The sequence below is a fragment of the Haliaeetus albicilla genome, chromosome 23, assembly GCF_947461875.1.
Source record: "Haliaeetus albicilla chromosome 23, bHalAlb1.1, whole genome shotgun sequence".
In the NCBI taxonomy this organism is placed as follows: Eukaryota; Metazoa; Chordata; class Aves; order Accipitriformes; family Accipitridae; genus Haliaeetus; species Haliaeetus albicilla.
Window position 1 is genome coordinate 23,506,613 of NC_091505.1, and position 18,123 is coordinate 23,524,735.

General features: G+C 42.7%; 1 protein-coding gene across 10 annotated transcripts in view; it reads left to right on the forward strand.

Annotated features, from left to right (window-relative positions):
- Positions 1–2,711: 2,711 nt before the first annotated feature.
- HDX (highly divergent homeobox) overlaps positions 2,712–18,123 on the forward strand; it is a 54,793-nt gene continuing 39,381 nt past the window's right edge. For 2 of the 10 annotated variants that reach the window (XM_069811555.1, XM_069811557.1), the window contains exons 1-4: positions 3,447–6,727; positions 11,174–11,343; positions 11,494–11,640; positions 16,249–17,373. In XM_069811555.1, the coding sequence (XP_069667656.1) occupies positions 11,494–11,640; positions 16,249–17,373 (1,272 nt within the window). In that variant the 5' untranslated portion in view covers positions 3,447–6,727; positions 11,174–11,343. Of the gene's footprint in view, positions 3,004–3,446; positions 6,728–8,816; positions 11,344–11,493; positions 11,641–16,248; positions 17,374–18,123 lie in introns of those variants that run through there. The other 8 variants (XM_069811551.1, XM_069811552.1, XM_069811554.1 and 5 more) reach the window with 8 other exon arrangements.

Sequence of the window (18,123 nt, forward strand, 5' to 3'; positions counted from 1 at the left end):
TTAATTTAAATCTTTTATTAATGAATGAGAAAGCATGTGGATCTGGTTGCAGTAGAAGAGTACTTGTTTTATTTCACCCTGCCATAGTTTTTCCCTCAAGGTTTGTCTCATTGTGAGGCAATACCAGGGAAGGAAGTAAATAGTATGAAGTTCTTTCTGGAGCTTGTCACTCCACTGCTGCAAACTGCAGCAGCTTTTTTAATCTATAAGTTCAGTTTACCCTTCTATATTGTAAAGTATGTATCGCTGAGTGTGCCTCTTCTACCCTGCTCCTACCACTAGCACGGATGTATTTTTTCACGTCCCTTACCTTTCTTTTCATATTCTGCCTGCTGGATATAGACTTCTCTGCTTAAGCTTTTAGTCTTACCTTTTATACTGAGACAAATTTCTGTTACTGTGATCTATAAATTTTTTATGTGGTCACAAGTCTGCATACTAGTTTCTTCGACAACTTAAATACACAGCTGATGTGTCCTTTCAGAACGACTCTACTTTAAGAATTTTTTGATATAAACTACAGAAAAAGCACCTGTGAGCCCACTGTTAGTCAGGTAAGAGCCCTTGAAATATTGCTTTCTATTATTCAACATTTTAAAAGAGTTTAATAAGCTGTACCTTTTTCAAAGGATTTTAGAGGGACTGTCTCACCATTTTTGTTTCCCAAACCCCAGATAATGTGAGAAGAAAACGTACCAAGTTTCTCTGGAATCATTCCATAGCAAATTCCAAAACAGTATTTTCTATAAAAGTGGTGTAGAGTTTTTATGGTTGCTCTATTTAATTTTTACAAGGTGAGTGTTGATAGCACACAGAGGAAGGGAATACACCTAGGGGAAGCAGCAGCATAATATGAGATTTAGGGTTTAAAATACATGGACTATCCGTAAGATCCTGTTATTAAATTCAGGGTGTTTACTGCTGCGTCTAATCCAATACAACTGGGGGCTGCTACCCAAAGGGACACCCCCCACCCCTTTCCCTATCCTCAGCTGCTTCCTCACGCTGGTTTTCTGTGGTGAACTGAGCAACTATGCTGCAGCAGGCGAGCTCTATCAATGAGCTGAGCCAGTAGGTAACCGATCCCACCAGAAAAACACCATCTTTTCAGTTGGCTCACCTCATTCATCCAATTCCCTCTGCACCACACAATTACTGGGTGCGATACAAAGGAAATGTCATATCAATATATCTGGTATATTATCCTAATTTGTTGGAAGTATGCAGAGCTCTCAACATCAGCTACACCAGGAGAGATGTACGTTGCCAGAGGGAAGCTGGCTTGGTCCGTCTTCTGCTTTATAAAGCGGGAAAGCTAAAGACTAGCACTTTACTGAAACAATTCCAGTAATCTAAGACCTTTACATCAGATTAAGCTTTATTAATTGATTGATTAACTTTCCAGACTGGTGAAGGAAATGTAATTACAATGTGGACAGAACACGAACTACTATTCAACTATTAAAGGATGCTCTAGAAGGACGTGTTTTATTTGTGGATGACCAAATACTCAGCACATCTTCCTGCTGCATGGAAAACCATAGACAAAACTTCAGGTGGCCAGAAACAGAACTGCATATGTCAGAAGTCTGTGTTAAAATTTTTTAACAATATCAATAACTTACTGTAGTTTTAAAATAAACATACACATTGACCACTTTTCTCCTCTCTGCCTACAAATAACCAGTAGCAATGCTTTTATTTTAGTCCCGCAGGAATGTTTACCGATAGTTCCGATTAAAGTCACTGCACAAAATTTATCGCCTGTTTTAGTATTTTAACATTATGACTTACAGCGTACACTATTCAGGATAGGGACACGGCATATCTAGAGGCTTTGCAATTAACACAACAAGGCCTCAAGTCTGATTCGGACTTCTTAGTGCTTCTACAGCTGAGCCAATAATGACTTTAAACGATTTCTATCACATAATTCATCAGTAGGGGTGAGCGGTATCGGACTTCTTGCTTGTTGGTCGACCAGGTTTCCTTTCGGATGGGAAACGGAGCCCGAAGGAGGGCCGGCATCGATGCACCCGGTCGTACTGCGGGCTCCCGGTAGAAGACAACGTTACGAGCGTTGCTTGCGTCGCGTTGCTCGTACAGTCGCCGGCTCCGACCACGACCCAGGCCGGGTGTCCGGCCTCCACGAGGGTACCGGCCCTGAGCTGCCCACCTGAAGAGACTGCCTCTTCCCTTCTTCCCAGGCCACACGTATTCACCCCAAGCAATCAAAAGTTTATTTCTTGACCCCCACTGCCATTCACCTGACTGAAATCCTGCTCCTTCCTGCACCTTTTCAGATTTTACCAGACGCACCTACCGGTCCGCCCAGCGCAGCGCAAGAAGAAAGGTTGTAAGGCACGGTGAATTCTGTTTAGCCGGCCGTTCGCTACCGATTTCCCTCTGAAAACGTCGGTATCGCTTTAGGGGCGCCCCGGAGAGCAACTCCCGCGGCGCCCACCGTTACCTGCCCGCCGGCGGGGGGATGCCGGCCGGGGCCGACCCGCCCCGGGGGGGGGGGCTGAGGCCGGTGCGGCGGGGCCGGTTCCCGGCGCCGTGAGGAGAGGCCGGGTGCCGTCAAGCTGAGGGAGCGGCGGGCGCGCCCAGGCGGCCCCGGCCGCTGAGGGGGGCTGAAGCCGGGGTTGGGGTGAAGAGGGGGCTCCGTGGAGGGGGCGGGGGGGGGGGGGCTCCGTGGAGGGGGCGGGGGGGGGGGGCTCCGTGTCGGCCGCTGCCCGCCGCGGCCCCTCAGAGCCCGCACGGCGAACGACTCCCCGCCCCCCCCCCCCCGCGGGTCCCCGGGGGGCGAGGGGCGGGGGCGAGCACTGTCCCGGCCGGCGCTGATCTTACGCTCCCATTGGCCGCTGTCTGCGCTGACGTCACGATCATGATGAGAATTAATGATCGGAGGCGCTGATTTCATTGTGTGACGCCGGGACCGACCCAGCCGAAACCGGCTGAATCCGGAGCCCCGAGCCCCCCGGACCAGCCCCGCACAGCACGGTAAGCCCGGCGCGCTGCGCAGGGGCGGTGGGCGGGAGCGAGGGAGTCCCTGGGGGGGGGTAGGAGGGTCCCCGCCCGGGAGGGGCGCGGCGGGCGGGCGGGGAGGAGGAAGAGGAGGAGGAGGAGGAGGAGGAGGAGGAGGAGGATGGTGATGCCCCTGGGCCGGCGGCCTGGCGGTGGGGGAGGGCGGGCCGCGCGGGCTCGCTCTCGCAGACCCAGCTCGGGCGCGCAGGCGCACTGCGCCCTCCCCGCCGGCCCCGCAGAGGCAGGCGCTGGGCACCCGCCGCCGCCGATGGCGAACTGCGCATGCGTGCGGCCGCTTCATGGTGGTGGAGGGGGGGGGTGTGTGGAGGGGGGGGTGTGTGTGGGGGGGGAAGCCGCCCGCGCCTGCGCTGCGCGCGCGCACTGCTCCGCGGGCCCGGCGGGGCGCATGCGCTGAGGGAGGCGGCGGGCTGGGATGGTGGTCTGTGTCCGTCCGTCCGTCCGTCTGTCCCTCCCTGTTGTCTCTTTCCCTGAGCTCTGGGGCCCCTTCTTACCCCTCGCGTCAGCCCTGGGGCAGCTGCTTGAGGCTGGGCTGGTACAGCTGGAGGCTTTTTTTGGGGCGGGGAGGGGTGAGAGGAAAGCTTGGCGTTGCCTCATGGTGTGAGGCCCGTGGGGCCCACAGAGGGGCAGGTGGACACCCACGCGTGAGTGGGGCAGGAGGTGGCCAGCAGTAGGAGATTGTCACAGAACAACTCAAACCTTGTTTCCCGTAAGGACTGCTGCCTCGCAGACCGTATCGGCCCTGTTTTGGTGCCGAACGCGGCCAGTCGTGGTGGCGGTTGACCAGGGTGTCCTTTTGCTGTCACGATTTTAGCCCTCGAGTATTTGGAAGGGAACGAGGAGGAGGAAGCGGGCTGGTTTTGCAGTCTGTGGTGTTCTGGGGGGGTGATGGTGCAGGGGAGGTCTTGCCTCTGGAAACGCTTGTGTTGCACGTGGGCTTGCCCCATGCCGGGGAATAACAAGCAGTCCCCAACCCTGTACCCCTGCGTTCTGTTAGCCTGGGGCTTCTAATATAGGTAAGATTGTATGTAACTAACCAAAAGTAGTTCTATATCCGCTGAACTGGAGCCTTGAAGCAGCTCACATCTTCAGAGTAAAACTGCATTTTAGTATTCCTTTCCTTCTTTCTGACATAGGTCTTACAAACGCTTGTGTATGTGCTTAATTTAAAACATGTGGCTAATCCAGTTGTAGTCAGAAGTCCCATTTACATGAGTGAAGTGGGATGGGATGCATAAACCTGCAGACTTGTGGTCACAGGTTATTATGTTACTAAGTTACTGAGGGCTGTCTAATTTGTCCCTAATAAAAGGCTGAATTTTATAGGTAGGACTGTAATACAATATTACAAATGCTGTATTTAGTGGAGAGGGAAGCAATTGTGCTGTGAGTCACGGATATTTAAAAGTATTTTTACGAGCTGGTCTGTATATTACACTAACCCAACCATAACCATGATCTACTGCACTTACAGTTGTGTAGTCGTAACTATTTTGGCCTGAGTAAGAAAGACGCAGTTACCTACAAATTCGGATTATTAAACATTGTTGCTTGATGTACGTCCAGTATCTCCACACGTGGTGTGTAACTTGGGGTGTTCGATGGTTGTTTTCTTTCCATTTGGGCTGTGCAAAAAATTGTGAGCTTTTGGCAGATGTGGAAAGTGAATTAGGTGATTGCTGGTACTGTTGAGGTTTCTAAAGCTGTAGTAATAGTGTCACTACTGCACTCTTGTTTTATTTGTGTATATGGTAGCTTTCTTATTATAGTTGCAGATTTATATTGGTGCTGAGTCTTGTTATTTTGTACCACTGGAGATCTGTGGAGGGAAAGAAAAAAAGAAATAAATTGAGGAGTGTGCTGATTTTCTTGTTGTACCTGTTATGGATGAACAGACCAAAACAGCAATAGTCTTACAGGCTCTTATAAGGTGACTTTTTTCCAAACAAATGCTTATTTGATGCTGAGGTTGGAAAAAAAAAAAAACCACCTCTCAGAAACTGCTTATTCCGTTTTATCACTATGTGTTAATTCCTGACAGTTTTACAGTGTTTTATACCATAAAGATTTTTTACACTTAGTTACTTTGTGGTGGCTTGTACTCCAAGTGAATTATTTTTTTTATTAATTATAATTTCACATCCAAGAGTAGTTTCTGTTACTGTTTGAAATGAGAGGATTCTCAGTAAGTTTTTATTTCCTATTTTTCAAATTAATTAATATTAAAGTAGTATTCTATAAAGACTTACCTTATAAGTAAGTTTACTTGGTTCAGCAATCTTAATATTTAGAGACTTTTTGACATTAACACTATAATGCTATACATTGGAGGCAGACTTTAGGCCACAGAAATTTTTTTTTCTTCTTATGCTGCTGCTTTTTTTTTTTGCCTTTTTTTTTTCTCTCCAGATCTTTCAAGTAGTTGTTTCAGAACAGCTAAGTAACTCTTGAATTTGTTTTTTTTTTTCTAACCAGGGGATCATTGATACAGGATTATTCCCATTTTCTTGTTGTTGTTCTTTCTTTTGTAGTAGTCCTTGACACCGAGTTGTTTTCTTTAGTTTCTAAAAATACATCTCTGGGCTTCACCAGGTCTCCCTGGAGAGATTCTTAACTTTGGATGTTGAATAAAATAACTAGAGTGGAAGGACTAGGCATTTGCAGCAAACTGCGTGGGATAATTGTTGCATTAAGTACCTGTTTCGTGAAGCAAATGTGCTACATTTCAGAAGCAAACTCGGCTTTAGTTCTTCCGTGTTCTCCCCTCTCCACTTGTGCTCGCTCTTGCCACAGAAAGGGGAGGAAGGTGGATACTGTGGAAAAAGTTGCTCAAGCAGCTAAAGAAGTCTGAAGAAGTTCAGCCGTAAGAATAACCTTAATCTCATCTGACAAGGAGCCAACGTGACGGGTTGCAGTGTGTCAGTAGGATTGTCCTTCGTGAGGCTCGTACTCAGCAGTCTTGGAGAAACAGAAGTGCACGGAGTTCCTGCCTTCGTTCTTATCACTTACCAGCCTTAGATCTCTCGCGTGTCCCCAGTGCCTGACTTAGCACTTGGACTACATTTTTGTCTCCTGAACCACAGCATATAGCGAAGGGATTCTTCTGCTACTATGATAATTTTTTTTTTTTAATTAGTATCCAGTTTAGAAAGGGAATGAAGAACAACATCTTTGTATTGATGGGTTTACAGAAGGTTGAGGGGTGGGAGACCACCAAAGTGGAAAGCTGAATGATGTTAGTTGGCCTGGAAGACATAGCAGGGGTGAAGGAAGTACTTACAGGAAACCTGCTTTCTCATTTGTCGTAGATTATTCTCTCCACTGTCACATAGGCAGCAACATACTTGGCCAAGGCTACCTTATTTTATCAGCAGAGATGGCAGAATTTGAATCCTTAAAAATACTGCTTTGCTACCTCTGTCTTTTATTGAAGTGAAAATATAACTTTCGTTCATGGAATCTCAGTTTGCGTAATGCTTTGCCTGAATTTTGTTAAATTTCACAGAGTTCTTTTCTGCAACAAACTCTCTTTTCAGTGCCAATATGTTGCCAACCAACTGGACACCTGGCTTCCCAAAAACTCAAGTGCATGTTTTCTAAGCTTGGCAAGTCAAGATCGAAATGAAATTATGATAAAAATCCATGTGGATTTCTAACTTGGAGTCTGAGGTTCAAGACAAAGGTGAGAAAGCCTGAAGAAACTGGAATGCTTCGTAGGTACACAAATTGGGAAAAGGAGTTTATTTCCTTTGAAGTTACTGAGATTGTCTTGAGTAATACTGAGTCCATTATGAAGGCGTACGGCCTGCTGATTCCCTTGATACTAATGTGGCTACCTTAATGCTTAGTAATGTCAGCACTTTGTAAGTTATGTCCCATATTAAAGAAAATGTAAGAATATCTTGTGTATAACTATGAAAACTGATGCTAAACAGGTAATACTTCTCAAAAAAAACCCAAACAAACCAACCCAAACCCAAAAAACCAAAACCACATTGTAATCCTGTGACGAATATACCCTGTATTAATTTGTCTCAGAGACAGTAGCATTATGTTTTTCCAGGTGTTTGAATGCTCAGTGTACTTAATGTAGATAAATTGCTAGGTCTGACAGGTATGGAAAGTGAGCAAAGCTTGTTGCCTGTGGAGGTGGGCTATGCAGAGGCAGCGCTTCATGGATTAATGTGATGGCTTTGGACTTTGTGGCTTTCTAATGGAGCTTCCAAACATTTAGTAACTGTTTTTTTTCAACACTGTTTTAGGTATTCTAAATAAGCACTGAAGAACTACTGATAGCAAACTAATTTCCATCTGGACTTTACAGATTACATACTATCAGTAAATTTGTAACCTGCAAGAGAAGGAATATTGCCAAATGTTCTACACGCTAGTATGAAATCAGTATGCCAGTTATTGTTTTGTCCTACAATATTGAGATTGAATGCTTGGAGATTATTACTGCTATTTCTACTTCTAATAGTAATCTTGTGATCTTTTATACCTAGTTAGAGATTATTATATAGGCAGTTAAAAAGCAAAGAAACTGTGATTCTTCATTTCCTTTCTCCTGTTCTGTGTAATCCAAGATCTTCATGCGAAGTCGTATTTCCTGCCCAGCTATGACCAGAGCACGTGTCTTGTGAGGTTGTGCTACATCTGCAACCCAAATAGCAAAAACTGCCTTGCAGCTTCCTGGGGGTCTGATGGGTTCACTGGGGGCTTTGTTTTAGGCATTAGTGCTGTATGTTGAGGTTATCTATTGCTTATGCGCTGCCTGGAGCTTAAGGTCTACTTGTTAATAACCATGTTATACCAAACAACTGTAGGATAGTTCAAAGTATTAGGGGATGTAATAGAATGGCTTGTTGTAGTGGGCCTGTGGATCCAGTGGTTTGGTTGGTTTGCTCTGAGTTTAATATTTTGAGTAGAATTGGAACCAAGTTTTCTGTTGGACAGATGTAGCTGCCTGCATAGCCCTGCTGAACAGTATGTGTGTGGTCTGGTTTATTCTGCGATTTGCCCCTAAATTTCTGTTGCCTCTGGTAAAAGGCAGTTTAAAAAAAAAAAAGAAAAAGATTAATTAATTGGTAGAGCAGAACGAATAACATTGATTTACAGAGCAGGATAGGTAATGATATTTTAGAGAATATTTTAATGTCCCTTCTGTAGTTTTGGTTAATATGTGTGTGGGTAGATGGCAGCGGGAAATGATACAGAACTGCCTACTGACTTAGGATTCAGTATACTTAAAAAAAAACCAAACCAACAAACCAAAACCATTGATAAATCCTCCCTTGCTTATTTGAAAGTTTAGATGTTGGAATGTAAACTCAAGTTATGAGTCAGTTTTCATAACTTTGTGTTTGTAGGGTCCTGCAATGTGTTTATTTAAATCAGTTTCTGATGGCCTCTGCACAGATCCTCTGAGCTGTGCTTGACTGGATTCAAGGCAGAAGTTACTAAGGAATCATACCAGTATTTTGGTTGGCAGGTGTAGTTTACAAGTGATTAAAATAAACTGCAGAAATGAGTTGCTTATTAAACCAGACCGTGACCTCTCTTGAGCTTAGCTAGGCGAAGTCTGTCATGCAATGTATATAGGTTTATCTGAAGATCAAGAGATTTCCTCAAAATGCTCCACCCTGTCCTTATCTAAACTACAGATGTCAAACACAACAATGAAAGTATTCTAACACAGAAGTGACTTTGGATACAGAAATCCACATAATTAAAAAATGTCTTAAGCACCTGACACACATCTTCGCTTGCAGGTCATCAGGTCTGGTTCTAAAAATTTATCTAGCAATTGGAGGAGTCTTCATCGCAGTTGACGAACTATTTGGAGAGCATGCTTCTTTTTGATGAGCCTATGTATAGAAATGCTGGAGCTATTGGATGACAGACTTCATCTGGATCTGGAAAGATAGAAGGTTCATAACTTATTTCTGACGAAGTCATTTGTGGGAACTGATCTCAACTGAATAAAACAGGACCACTGGTACTGAAAGAGTAGTAGACACAGAAGTGTAAGCTGCCTCCTGCCAATCCTGCAGGAGGAAAAAGAATCACAAAATTAACTCTTGCTTATTCTTTAAAAGTGATATAAATGAGTTGGTGGCTGCATCATCATGCATATCCACATGGGAGATCTGAAGACAGTTCTTATATAAAGTAGGTTCTTATGAACTTTATTGATTTGTTAATGGGCTAATAATTGTCTCCTCTGTTGCTTGCTATAAATTTCTTTAAACAGCAGAGTATTCAGAGCAAGTCTCCTTTGCCCAGCTCTGACTGTGACTGAATACACATTCTGGGGGAGGCATAACTCGGGCAAAGCCTGACTTGTAATGCAGCTGGTAGTGCTGCATTTAATAATGCACTAGATTGAGAGGGTGAATTAAGAATTGGGAACAGAGGTAAAAATGTGATTGAAAAATCACCTTCTGGTTTTAGTATTATTGAAAAGAAAACAGTAGTATTTTACAAGTTGGTAGTTAGTGATTTTTCTCTTGTCTGTTGACATACAGAGGAAAGTAAACTCTGAAGTCAAAGCTCTGGCCTACAAGCATTTTACTCCAAATCCTAGATATTAATCTTTTTCTTTATAGAGGCTTGTTGAACTCTAATATCCATTACCATTACATAGTATAATCATCTTGATGGATAACGTGAAAGGAGTTAGGTGTCTGCTTATGCTTTTTGAGCCCTTAATAATTTTATTTGCTCTAAATTAGAAGCAGCTCTTGCGCAAAGATTAAGTATATTGCTACTCTCCTCTTTTCCATCCAAAATTTCCAAACCTGGTAACTAAAAGCTTGGTAGCTACAAAGGGTTCCCTCACCCCCTTTAGTTTCCTACAAGATGATGGTACAGTTTCTTATTCTTTAGTTCATTCTGCATTATTTTGGTACATGTACTGAAAGTATTAAAAATAATTTGTGGCTGGTGACTTTTTTGCTTTCTGAGACATGAGGTCGGATGCAATGCAAGTTGTTCCTGGCCAGCACTTGTGGTGTCTCAGCTGGCAGCGTCCTGTTTGGGACAAGACAAAGGCCCTGTTCTGGAAATACTGTGATGATGGGGCTCTTCTTTTCTTACATATAACCAGAGGATTATATTCTTTGCCTGTACAGACCATATAACGAGCATAAAAATTCAGTTTGCCATTAGGGAGTCTGTTCTGTACTTGCTAATACTCAGCTGTTTGCCTTTTCCAAGGTAGGGCATAAATTTTTGTGCGTAACAAAGCTGTGCCTGGTTTAACGTGTTCATCAAACCGCTGCTGAAGAGGCTGCCTCATCCCTGGCCACCTCCCGCCTCTGCCGTGGCCCAGTATAGTCCTGTGCTGACCAGTGTGACCAGTGGGAATGCTGCTCCCCATTCTGGGCCCTTGGGTGCCCACTGGCCTGGCCGGCAGCAGAGCGGCTGCCCGATCCGTGTCTGCCCTGTCCCCATACAGCGAAGTGCTCTCATGGGGGGACCTGGTGCTGAGCTGGCTCAGCAGGCTGAAAACAAGACCCCAGGAGTTGCTGTTAGCCTGGGAGGAGCAGGGGTCTCTTCGCTCTGGTGGAGCCTGCTGAAAAACTCAGCCCTGCTTCGGACAAAGCAAAGGGGCAGGGACGCATCCTGCGGTCTTGTAGCCAGCATTGGCTTATACCCCTGTAAAACAATCCTTAAGTGTTCTTAAAAAGCCTGATTTATAGCCTCAGGGTATAGTTTCACAGTAGCTTGAACCTTTCTAAACGTGGGCTGTGATTTGGGTGGTCCCTCCTTTCTGTTACTATTAGAGCATTAGCATTGCAGTGGGCTGGACCAGAACTGCCTAAAGCCCTTCTCTTTGGTTTTTTTTCCCCAGTTAGTCTTCTGGTTCTTGATCTTTGTGACTTTGCAGCTGGGAAGTGCCGGTGCCGTCGCAGGAGCAGGAGTAGCATGTCTGGCCATAACGGAGTGTAGGATTTGCTGAAGTTGGAGACGGTGGAAACTTTACTTGTGCCAGTCATCTTTATTTTATCTCACATTTTGTCTCTTTTTTTTTTTGGTAGGGAAGGGGAAACAGACCTGCCAATATTGTTGGAGCTGCTGGTGTTACTCTGTATTGCCTAATGCCTTTATTATTTTTTTTTTTAAGGGAGAATCTTTTTCTTTGAAACTAGAGGCTCTTGGACTTAGCAATACAATGTAATATTTATTTATTTATGAAAAGCTGTCAGTGTTGTTCCAAACATGTAGTTCACCTGTTCAACTCCAGTCCATCACAAAGGAATCACTAATGCTGACTGTAACAGGGTTTTTTGGAAAGTAAGTAAAAGTGTTGGTCAAGGACTCTGTAAAAAAAACCCAGCATGTCAACACTTAGTGTTATCACAACAAACATAAATGAGAGGCTGTGCATTCTGCAAGTATTACAGTTTTTATTCCAACTTTCAGAGTATCTTCTTTTATTTTTAGATGAATCTGCGTTCTGTATTTACTGTAGAACAACAAAGGATATTACAGCGTTATTATGAAAATGGAATGACAAATCAAAGTAAAAATTGCTTTCAGCTCATATTACAGTGTGCACAAGAAACTAAACTGGACTTCAGTGTAGTCAGGGTAAGTACTGAGGCCTTCCAAATTTGTATGTTAAAGTTATGCACATTCATTTCTTTACATAAAATACCTGTAGAGGGCTGGAGTCTCTAACTTCATACGTGTCTTAAATCAGACTTCAGTGTGTGTGTGTGACGTTCATTTTTATCCAGTGAGTCTGTTTATAGTTTGTTTTCGCTGAAATGTCTTCACGTGATTGCTGTATTTAGCAGGGGCCTGGATTGCACAAGGAGTGATTTTTGTTTGGTTGGTTTGGTTTTTTGGGGTTGTTGTTTGTCTTTTGTTGATGATATTATGGTTTGGGTTTTGGGGTTGGCTTTTTTTTATTCATTAAATTGCAAATTAGTTTGCCCTGTAGAAACCTTGTGCAATGTATTGTATCAAAGAAAGGTCATGTTATTAGGGAACTATTCTTAAGTTAAATTTCTGTAAGCTAATGTATTTGGGGGAATAACTGTAGAAGTATTTCTTTTAACACACTCTGTCACACTTGTATTCCATGTCACAATCATAAATATTGTGGTCCCTCATGGTTATTTACAGTGAGTACATTCTTTTCTTATAAAAGAAGAATGTCACTAGTGCTAACGGGAGCTCTTCCAAAGTCTGTGAATTCCACAGGAAGGGAAATAATAATCCCTTTGTGAAACACTAGACAACAAAATGGCTGTTGTCTCAGAGCAGAAATAGAAATCATCAAGCATTAGCTGAAAAAATAACAACAGTAGTGGAACTACCAGGAGCTGCTGCAACACTGGACACTGAAGAGGAAGAAGTAAGACCAGTCTAGTTTTTTTTTAAGTGGTGTACCAGTGCTATATTGACAATAACAACCCCTCCTGCTCCCTAATTCTTACCTGGATTCCCCTCCCTCAAAATACTCTGAAAATACTAAAACTTACTTTCTCAGCTCTAGATGGTGGGAAGTTCTGAAAGTCAGCCAGAAATTCAGACACCCTGGAACAGACAAACAGTTGTAACAGGAATCTGGATGCTGATGATGCAGTCAGGGCCTGTTTTTCTATTTTTATTCTGATTGAAGGACCTAGAGGAGGCAGCCAGTCTCTCTTCTACTTGCAGTTCTCATTCACTCTCTGTTCTTCATGTTTCCCTGTCCCTCTCTGTTTCCCTTACTGCAATAATGTATCACAGCCTTTTTCCTTCAGTTTTCTGCCCTTACTGAGCCCTTATTTGCAATACTTAAAACTTTTTTCCTGCTTGTGAAGTGCAATGGAAACAGACCCAGCATTTGTCCTGCATTTCTCATATTTTTGCACAATCTTACCTTTCCTTCTTTACAGCCCTCCTTTCTGCCTCTCCTAATCCTCCCCTTTTTTCTTTTTTTTCTTTTTTTTCCTATAAAACTCTTGGACAGAGATTAGTACTTCTTTGCACCATGTCTAGCAAAATGATACTTGTGTTGCAGCTGGCACTTGCACATATGACTATAATAGGAACACGAATTCCCTAAACGTAACAGTTATGATTCAAATGTCATAAATCTATGAATATATTCTTGTCCTGAATCAGGATTTCTGTAACCTTGTCCCATAGAACTACATCCAGTATTTCCAATCTTGAGCTGGGTTGGAAAAAAGAAAAGTCCTATTTATTATTTGATGTAAACCTCTACAGATTTTTTTACTGCAATACATAAAAATATGTTCTTCCTTTCAAAATTAGGAAATGTAGTAGAGTTACTCCTGGGAAAAAAAACCTGTCCCTCTTCAAATTTAATAGAGATGTATTCTAGCTACATCAGGTTTGAATGACTGAAACTAGGCTATTAATATTAGTATACTTCTGCTGGTTGCTTGTTGTCTTTCATGAAATGTGAGCAATGTGACTTGATGAAGTGCAGAAGTTCTCCAAGTCTGATTTTCACAGTATCACTGAGTGCTGGGAGCGGTGATCAGGGAGGTGGTATGGGGTTCTCCCCATAGTACAACAGCAGATATCAGAAGAGTTACAGCTTCATTATTCTTTTACACATCTTGAAAGATTTCCTGAGGACTCTTTATTTTCAGATTTAGGGTGGACCTTCTGGTCAAAACTAATGGGCAGGCACCACTGACAGTCTCTCTGTGGTGTGTATCTGGATTGTGGGACAGTCTGAAGTTCCAGCTCTGCCTGAATCAGACTGGGAATGTAAAATCAGGCTCTCTTAAATTTCAGGTAATTTTCTTAACAGCTGGACTTTTGGTGTATCATCTCTTCTGGGATCTTCTCCTCCTCCTAAATAATAGTTAGGAACTTCAGTAATGCTTCCAGTGTTAGTGAAAGTGCTCCCGAAACTTACTAGTTGGGGAACTTGATTGGAACAAAGATTTGTGTCCCTTTTCTTAGGATATTTTGTACTTAATGACTCCTCTGTCACATCTGAAATTAATACCATGACCTCCAAGCTAGTAACAATGTGGAGCTTCCTTTTCGGTCTAAGGATATAGTTTTACATAATTATTCTTGGTCCTAATGTCTCACAGCGCTAAAAATGGGAGGTTTTGTACTCTTTCCCTTCTCCCAGCTGCACAATTCTTTCTCTCCTTTCTTCTTGTGCTGATCATCTCTTGCATTTATTTAGTTTCAGAATAACCCAGTTAAATTTGCTAACCTTACCAAAACTTACGGTCTTTTTTTTTTTTTTTTTTGCCAATTCAGTTTTATGCCTTTTGGGGAAGTTGCACTCGCTGATCCTTCAGGTGGGTGCTTTTGGATAAATGGTGGGAGTAAGAAGCTGGGGACATGGTCAGGAGAATGGGACTCTATCAGCAGTGGCAAATCTGACTTGTGCTGTCTCATGAAACTGTAGTTTAATCCCAAGTGAATAGTAGTGCTAGTAAGTTATTTACATTTCTTTGAATGCATTTCTTTTCAGGAAAATTGTGAGGAAAGACTTCAGATTTTAATTCTATACAGGTGGAAAAGTTGGGAATGAAATCTGTTTTCCTGGTCCAAAACCTGCAGTGTCTCTATTATAATTATAACTTCTATCTTGAAAGTTTATTGACTGAGCAGAAATTAAAAAAAAAAAAAATTGATCTTCTAAATTTGTTTTATGCAATAAAGTAACTTGAGATCTGTGGCTATAATTTCTGTATTTAAACTTACTTTTGAGAAGAAAAATTTTACCACTAGTAACAGATTTTATTGCATGCAACAAATCATGCCTTAGATTAGGCATTTTGTAAAATTTGACACCAAAAATGAGTAGAATGGAATGGAGACTTCAACATGCTTCTATATGGCAGGGATGCATATTTTCTTGTAGAAAAATCTGTTTACTTCCTTAGCAGGTATCCATATGTGAAGAAAGCTTTCCTCCCTTCATGTGATGAGATGGAAACCCAAGATAGGTACTCAGTGCAGTTTGCTTGTAATGGGGTGAGGGAGTTTATTGATTAAATCAGCTGGTTTGGGTTGCTGAACGTTGAGATTTTGCTTTGGTTTGGTTTTAGGTGTGTAGCAGATGACATCCAGAGTGGTGCAGAAAACTGTTTCACCATATCTCTGTGTGTGTATCTGATCCTTTTAATAACCAGCATAAGCAGATGCAAAAGCTTATTTTTCATTCTTTGGCACTTGTATCCTGCTCGCTTGTGCCCTCACGTTAAGTACAGACATACTGTGGTGAAAGAATTGAGCACGTCCTGTCTCTCTGATCATGAAAATTGCCAGGAATAGTTACACTTCCAGTGTTAGAGCTGGTGCTTCACCAGATTAACTCTCTTTATCTTAAAATACTGAAGTTAATGTTTCCCCTTCAGTTCTTTTAGCTATATCTTAATGTGTTACTTGCAGGACAGGCTTTCCTGTGTGTTTGAAACAGCAGTACATTTTAACCTGTGCACAACTACCACAGTACCTGCATTTTCACTTTTTACCTCTACTAGCTTTTACACAAAACCATATACTGTCATTGTCACTTTCAGAAATGTCAGTAATAGCAAACTTCTGTTGGAATCTAATCCCAGTAGTCTTAATCTTGTCTATCAGTGTCTTTCAAAAGCAGGTTTTGACATCAGATCTTGATTTGTGCAGCTGGTAGGGGACGACTTATTCCATACGTCTAAATACTTCACAAAATTGTTTTGTAGTTGTCTAACAGAAAGAGTTCTTTTTCTTCCTCTCATCTAAATTCAAGACTTGGCAGTTTCTGTTCAAGGCAGTTTTGAAGGTCATATCTCTGTTATTTGGTTGCAAAAGTTTAGCTACGTACCTCAGTGATTGTTCTGCATCCCAAGGAGCTAAATATTAAAAACTTAAAATTGGAGGAGTTACTCACAATGGTGTCAGTGAAATAAATCTTAAGGGTAACTTTGGGACAGGAGGCACGATTGCAGTCTTAGGATTTTTGAGAAACTGGGACTTTGGAATTGAGACTGGGGTTCTCATGTGTATTAGACTATGAATTGCAAGCATGAGAGGCATGGATTTCCACCCTGTATTGTTCAGGCGCTGCATAATCAGTAAGTGATTTACATATTTGTAAACTTAGGTCTCAACTTGAACATTTAACATTTCATCAGATCTGCTTGAAAATAGAATTGCCTAATTTTTCTGCTTATTTAATACTTTGTTTTGTTTGTTGTCGTTGTTGTTTGTTGTTTGCAGACGTGGGTTGGCAATAAACGAAGGAAGATGAGCAGCAAGAGTGCTGTAGAATCTGGAGGCACTCCCCCAGGGACTGTCCCTACTACTCCCTCAGTACCTCCAGAAGCAGCAGTTAGAAATGTGGTAAATATTGCTCGATCCCAAAGTCAGCAGTCTTCTTGGACCTCTTCTAATAACGATGTAATAGTTACTGGTATATACAGTCCTGCTAGTTCATCTGGTAGGCAAGGATCCACCAAACAGACAAATGCTTCAATGGCAGACATACATAAAACCTCTATTCCACGACTACCAGGAAAAAGTGATACAGAGTTTCAGCAGCAGCACATCCCTATAGGACGACAAGTACCACATTGTAAAAATGCTTCCCTATTAGTAGGGGAAAAGACTATTATTTTATCTAGGCAAACAAGCGTACTGAATTCTGCGAACTCCATATATAGTCACACTAAAAAAAGCTATGGTGGTTCTTCAGTCCAGACCGCAGAGTTGGTGTTACCTCAGAAACCGATGATATGTCACAGACCCTGTAAAGCTGAACCCGTGGGCTGTCAAAGGTTACAAAAACCAGAACATGCAGCTCTCGCATCGCACGTGCCCCCTGGACAAAGGGCTAATACCAGGGACCCTTCTTGTAGCACGCAAAACCTGGAAATACGTGAAGTGTTTTCTCTGGCGGTTACAGATCAACCTCAAAGAATTGTGGGAGGAAGCGCAGCGCAGAAGCATTGCTCGGTGGAAGGCAGCTGTCTGTCCATTGCGATGGAAACTGGAGATGTGGATGACGAATACGCTAGAGAAGAAGAACTAGCATCCATGGGAGCACAAATACAAAGCTATTCAAGATACTGTGAAAGCAGCAGCTCTGTTCGAGTAGAGAACCAAAGCGCAGCCTTGTCCGGGCCAGGAAGAAATGTGAGCTGTGGTTCACAGATGGTGAATGCCAGGGACGTGCCTGACAATATTCTGTATCATAACAGAGACTACCATTTGCCTGCACGGACCTCATTACACACAACATCCAATACATTATATAACAGTGCTAATCCATCAAGAAGTACCTTTTCTCCTCATTTTACATCTTCAAGTCAACTGAGGCTGTCACAAAACCAAAATAATTACCAGGTAATCCATCAATTTATCTGTCTTCAAACCTGGAAGACAAGGTTGTAGATAAGCACTGTTTTTGAAAATCGGTAGCTGGTAAGCGATAGGCTTGCCTTTCTGCAAGCTGCACTCCTTTTACATCTTTCAGTAGAGATAATACCTTCTTAAACAAAAGTGCAGGTAAGACCGTCATATGGTAGCACTCTTATCTGTATAGCTGAGCCCATGGCTGCAGTGGGTAGCCGTATATTAAAGATCAGTGTGGGCTTCATAGATTCAACAGAACAACTTTGGTTACAAGAGGATGATACCTACGACTGCTGAGGCATGCTAAAGTCTGTGTTGTCCTGATGTGGCTTGCCAGCACATGTCACAGCAATACCCTTGGTTGTTCCTCTGTAGGCATACTTTGCATGTGGCACAGGGCAGAACATGGGATCATGCTGTCATTTGTGTGCTGTACAGTTGCTTGCCCTTATTAATGTCAGCTTGGATTAGCTCTTCCATCAGCACTGCCTGTACCCCCTGTGCAGATGCCAATCTCTTGGACCCGTTTTCTGTTAGGGATTAGGATCTCCTGCAAGGTGGTTAAGATGATGGGAGACGCTAAGTGAGCAAATATTCTTCCTCTCCCACAGCATCTAATTCAAATATCGCTTTTACATTCAATCCCATTATTTCCTCATTCTGTAGTAGAGTCCCTTCAGTGATACTGAGAGGGGAAAATTAAATGCAGATAATTGAAGATCTAAAAGATGTTCAGAAGAA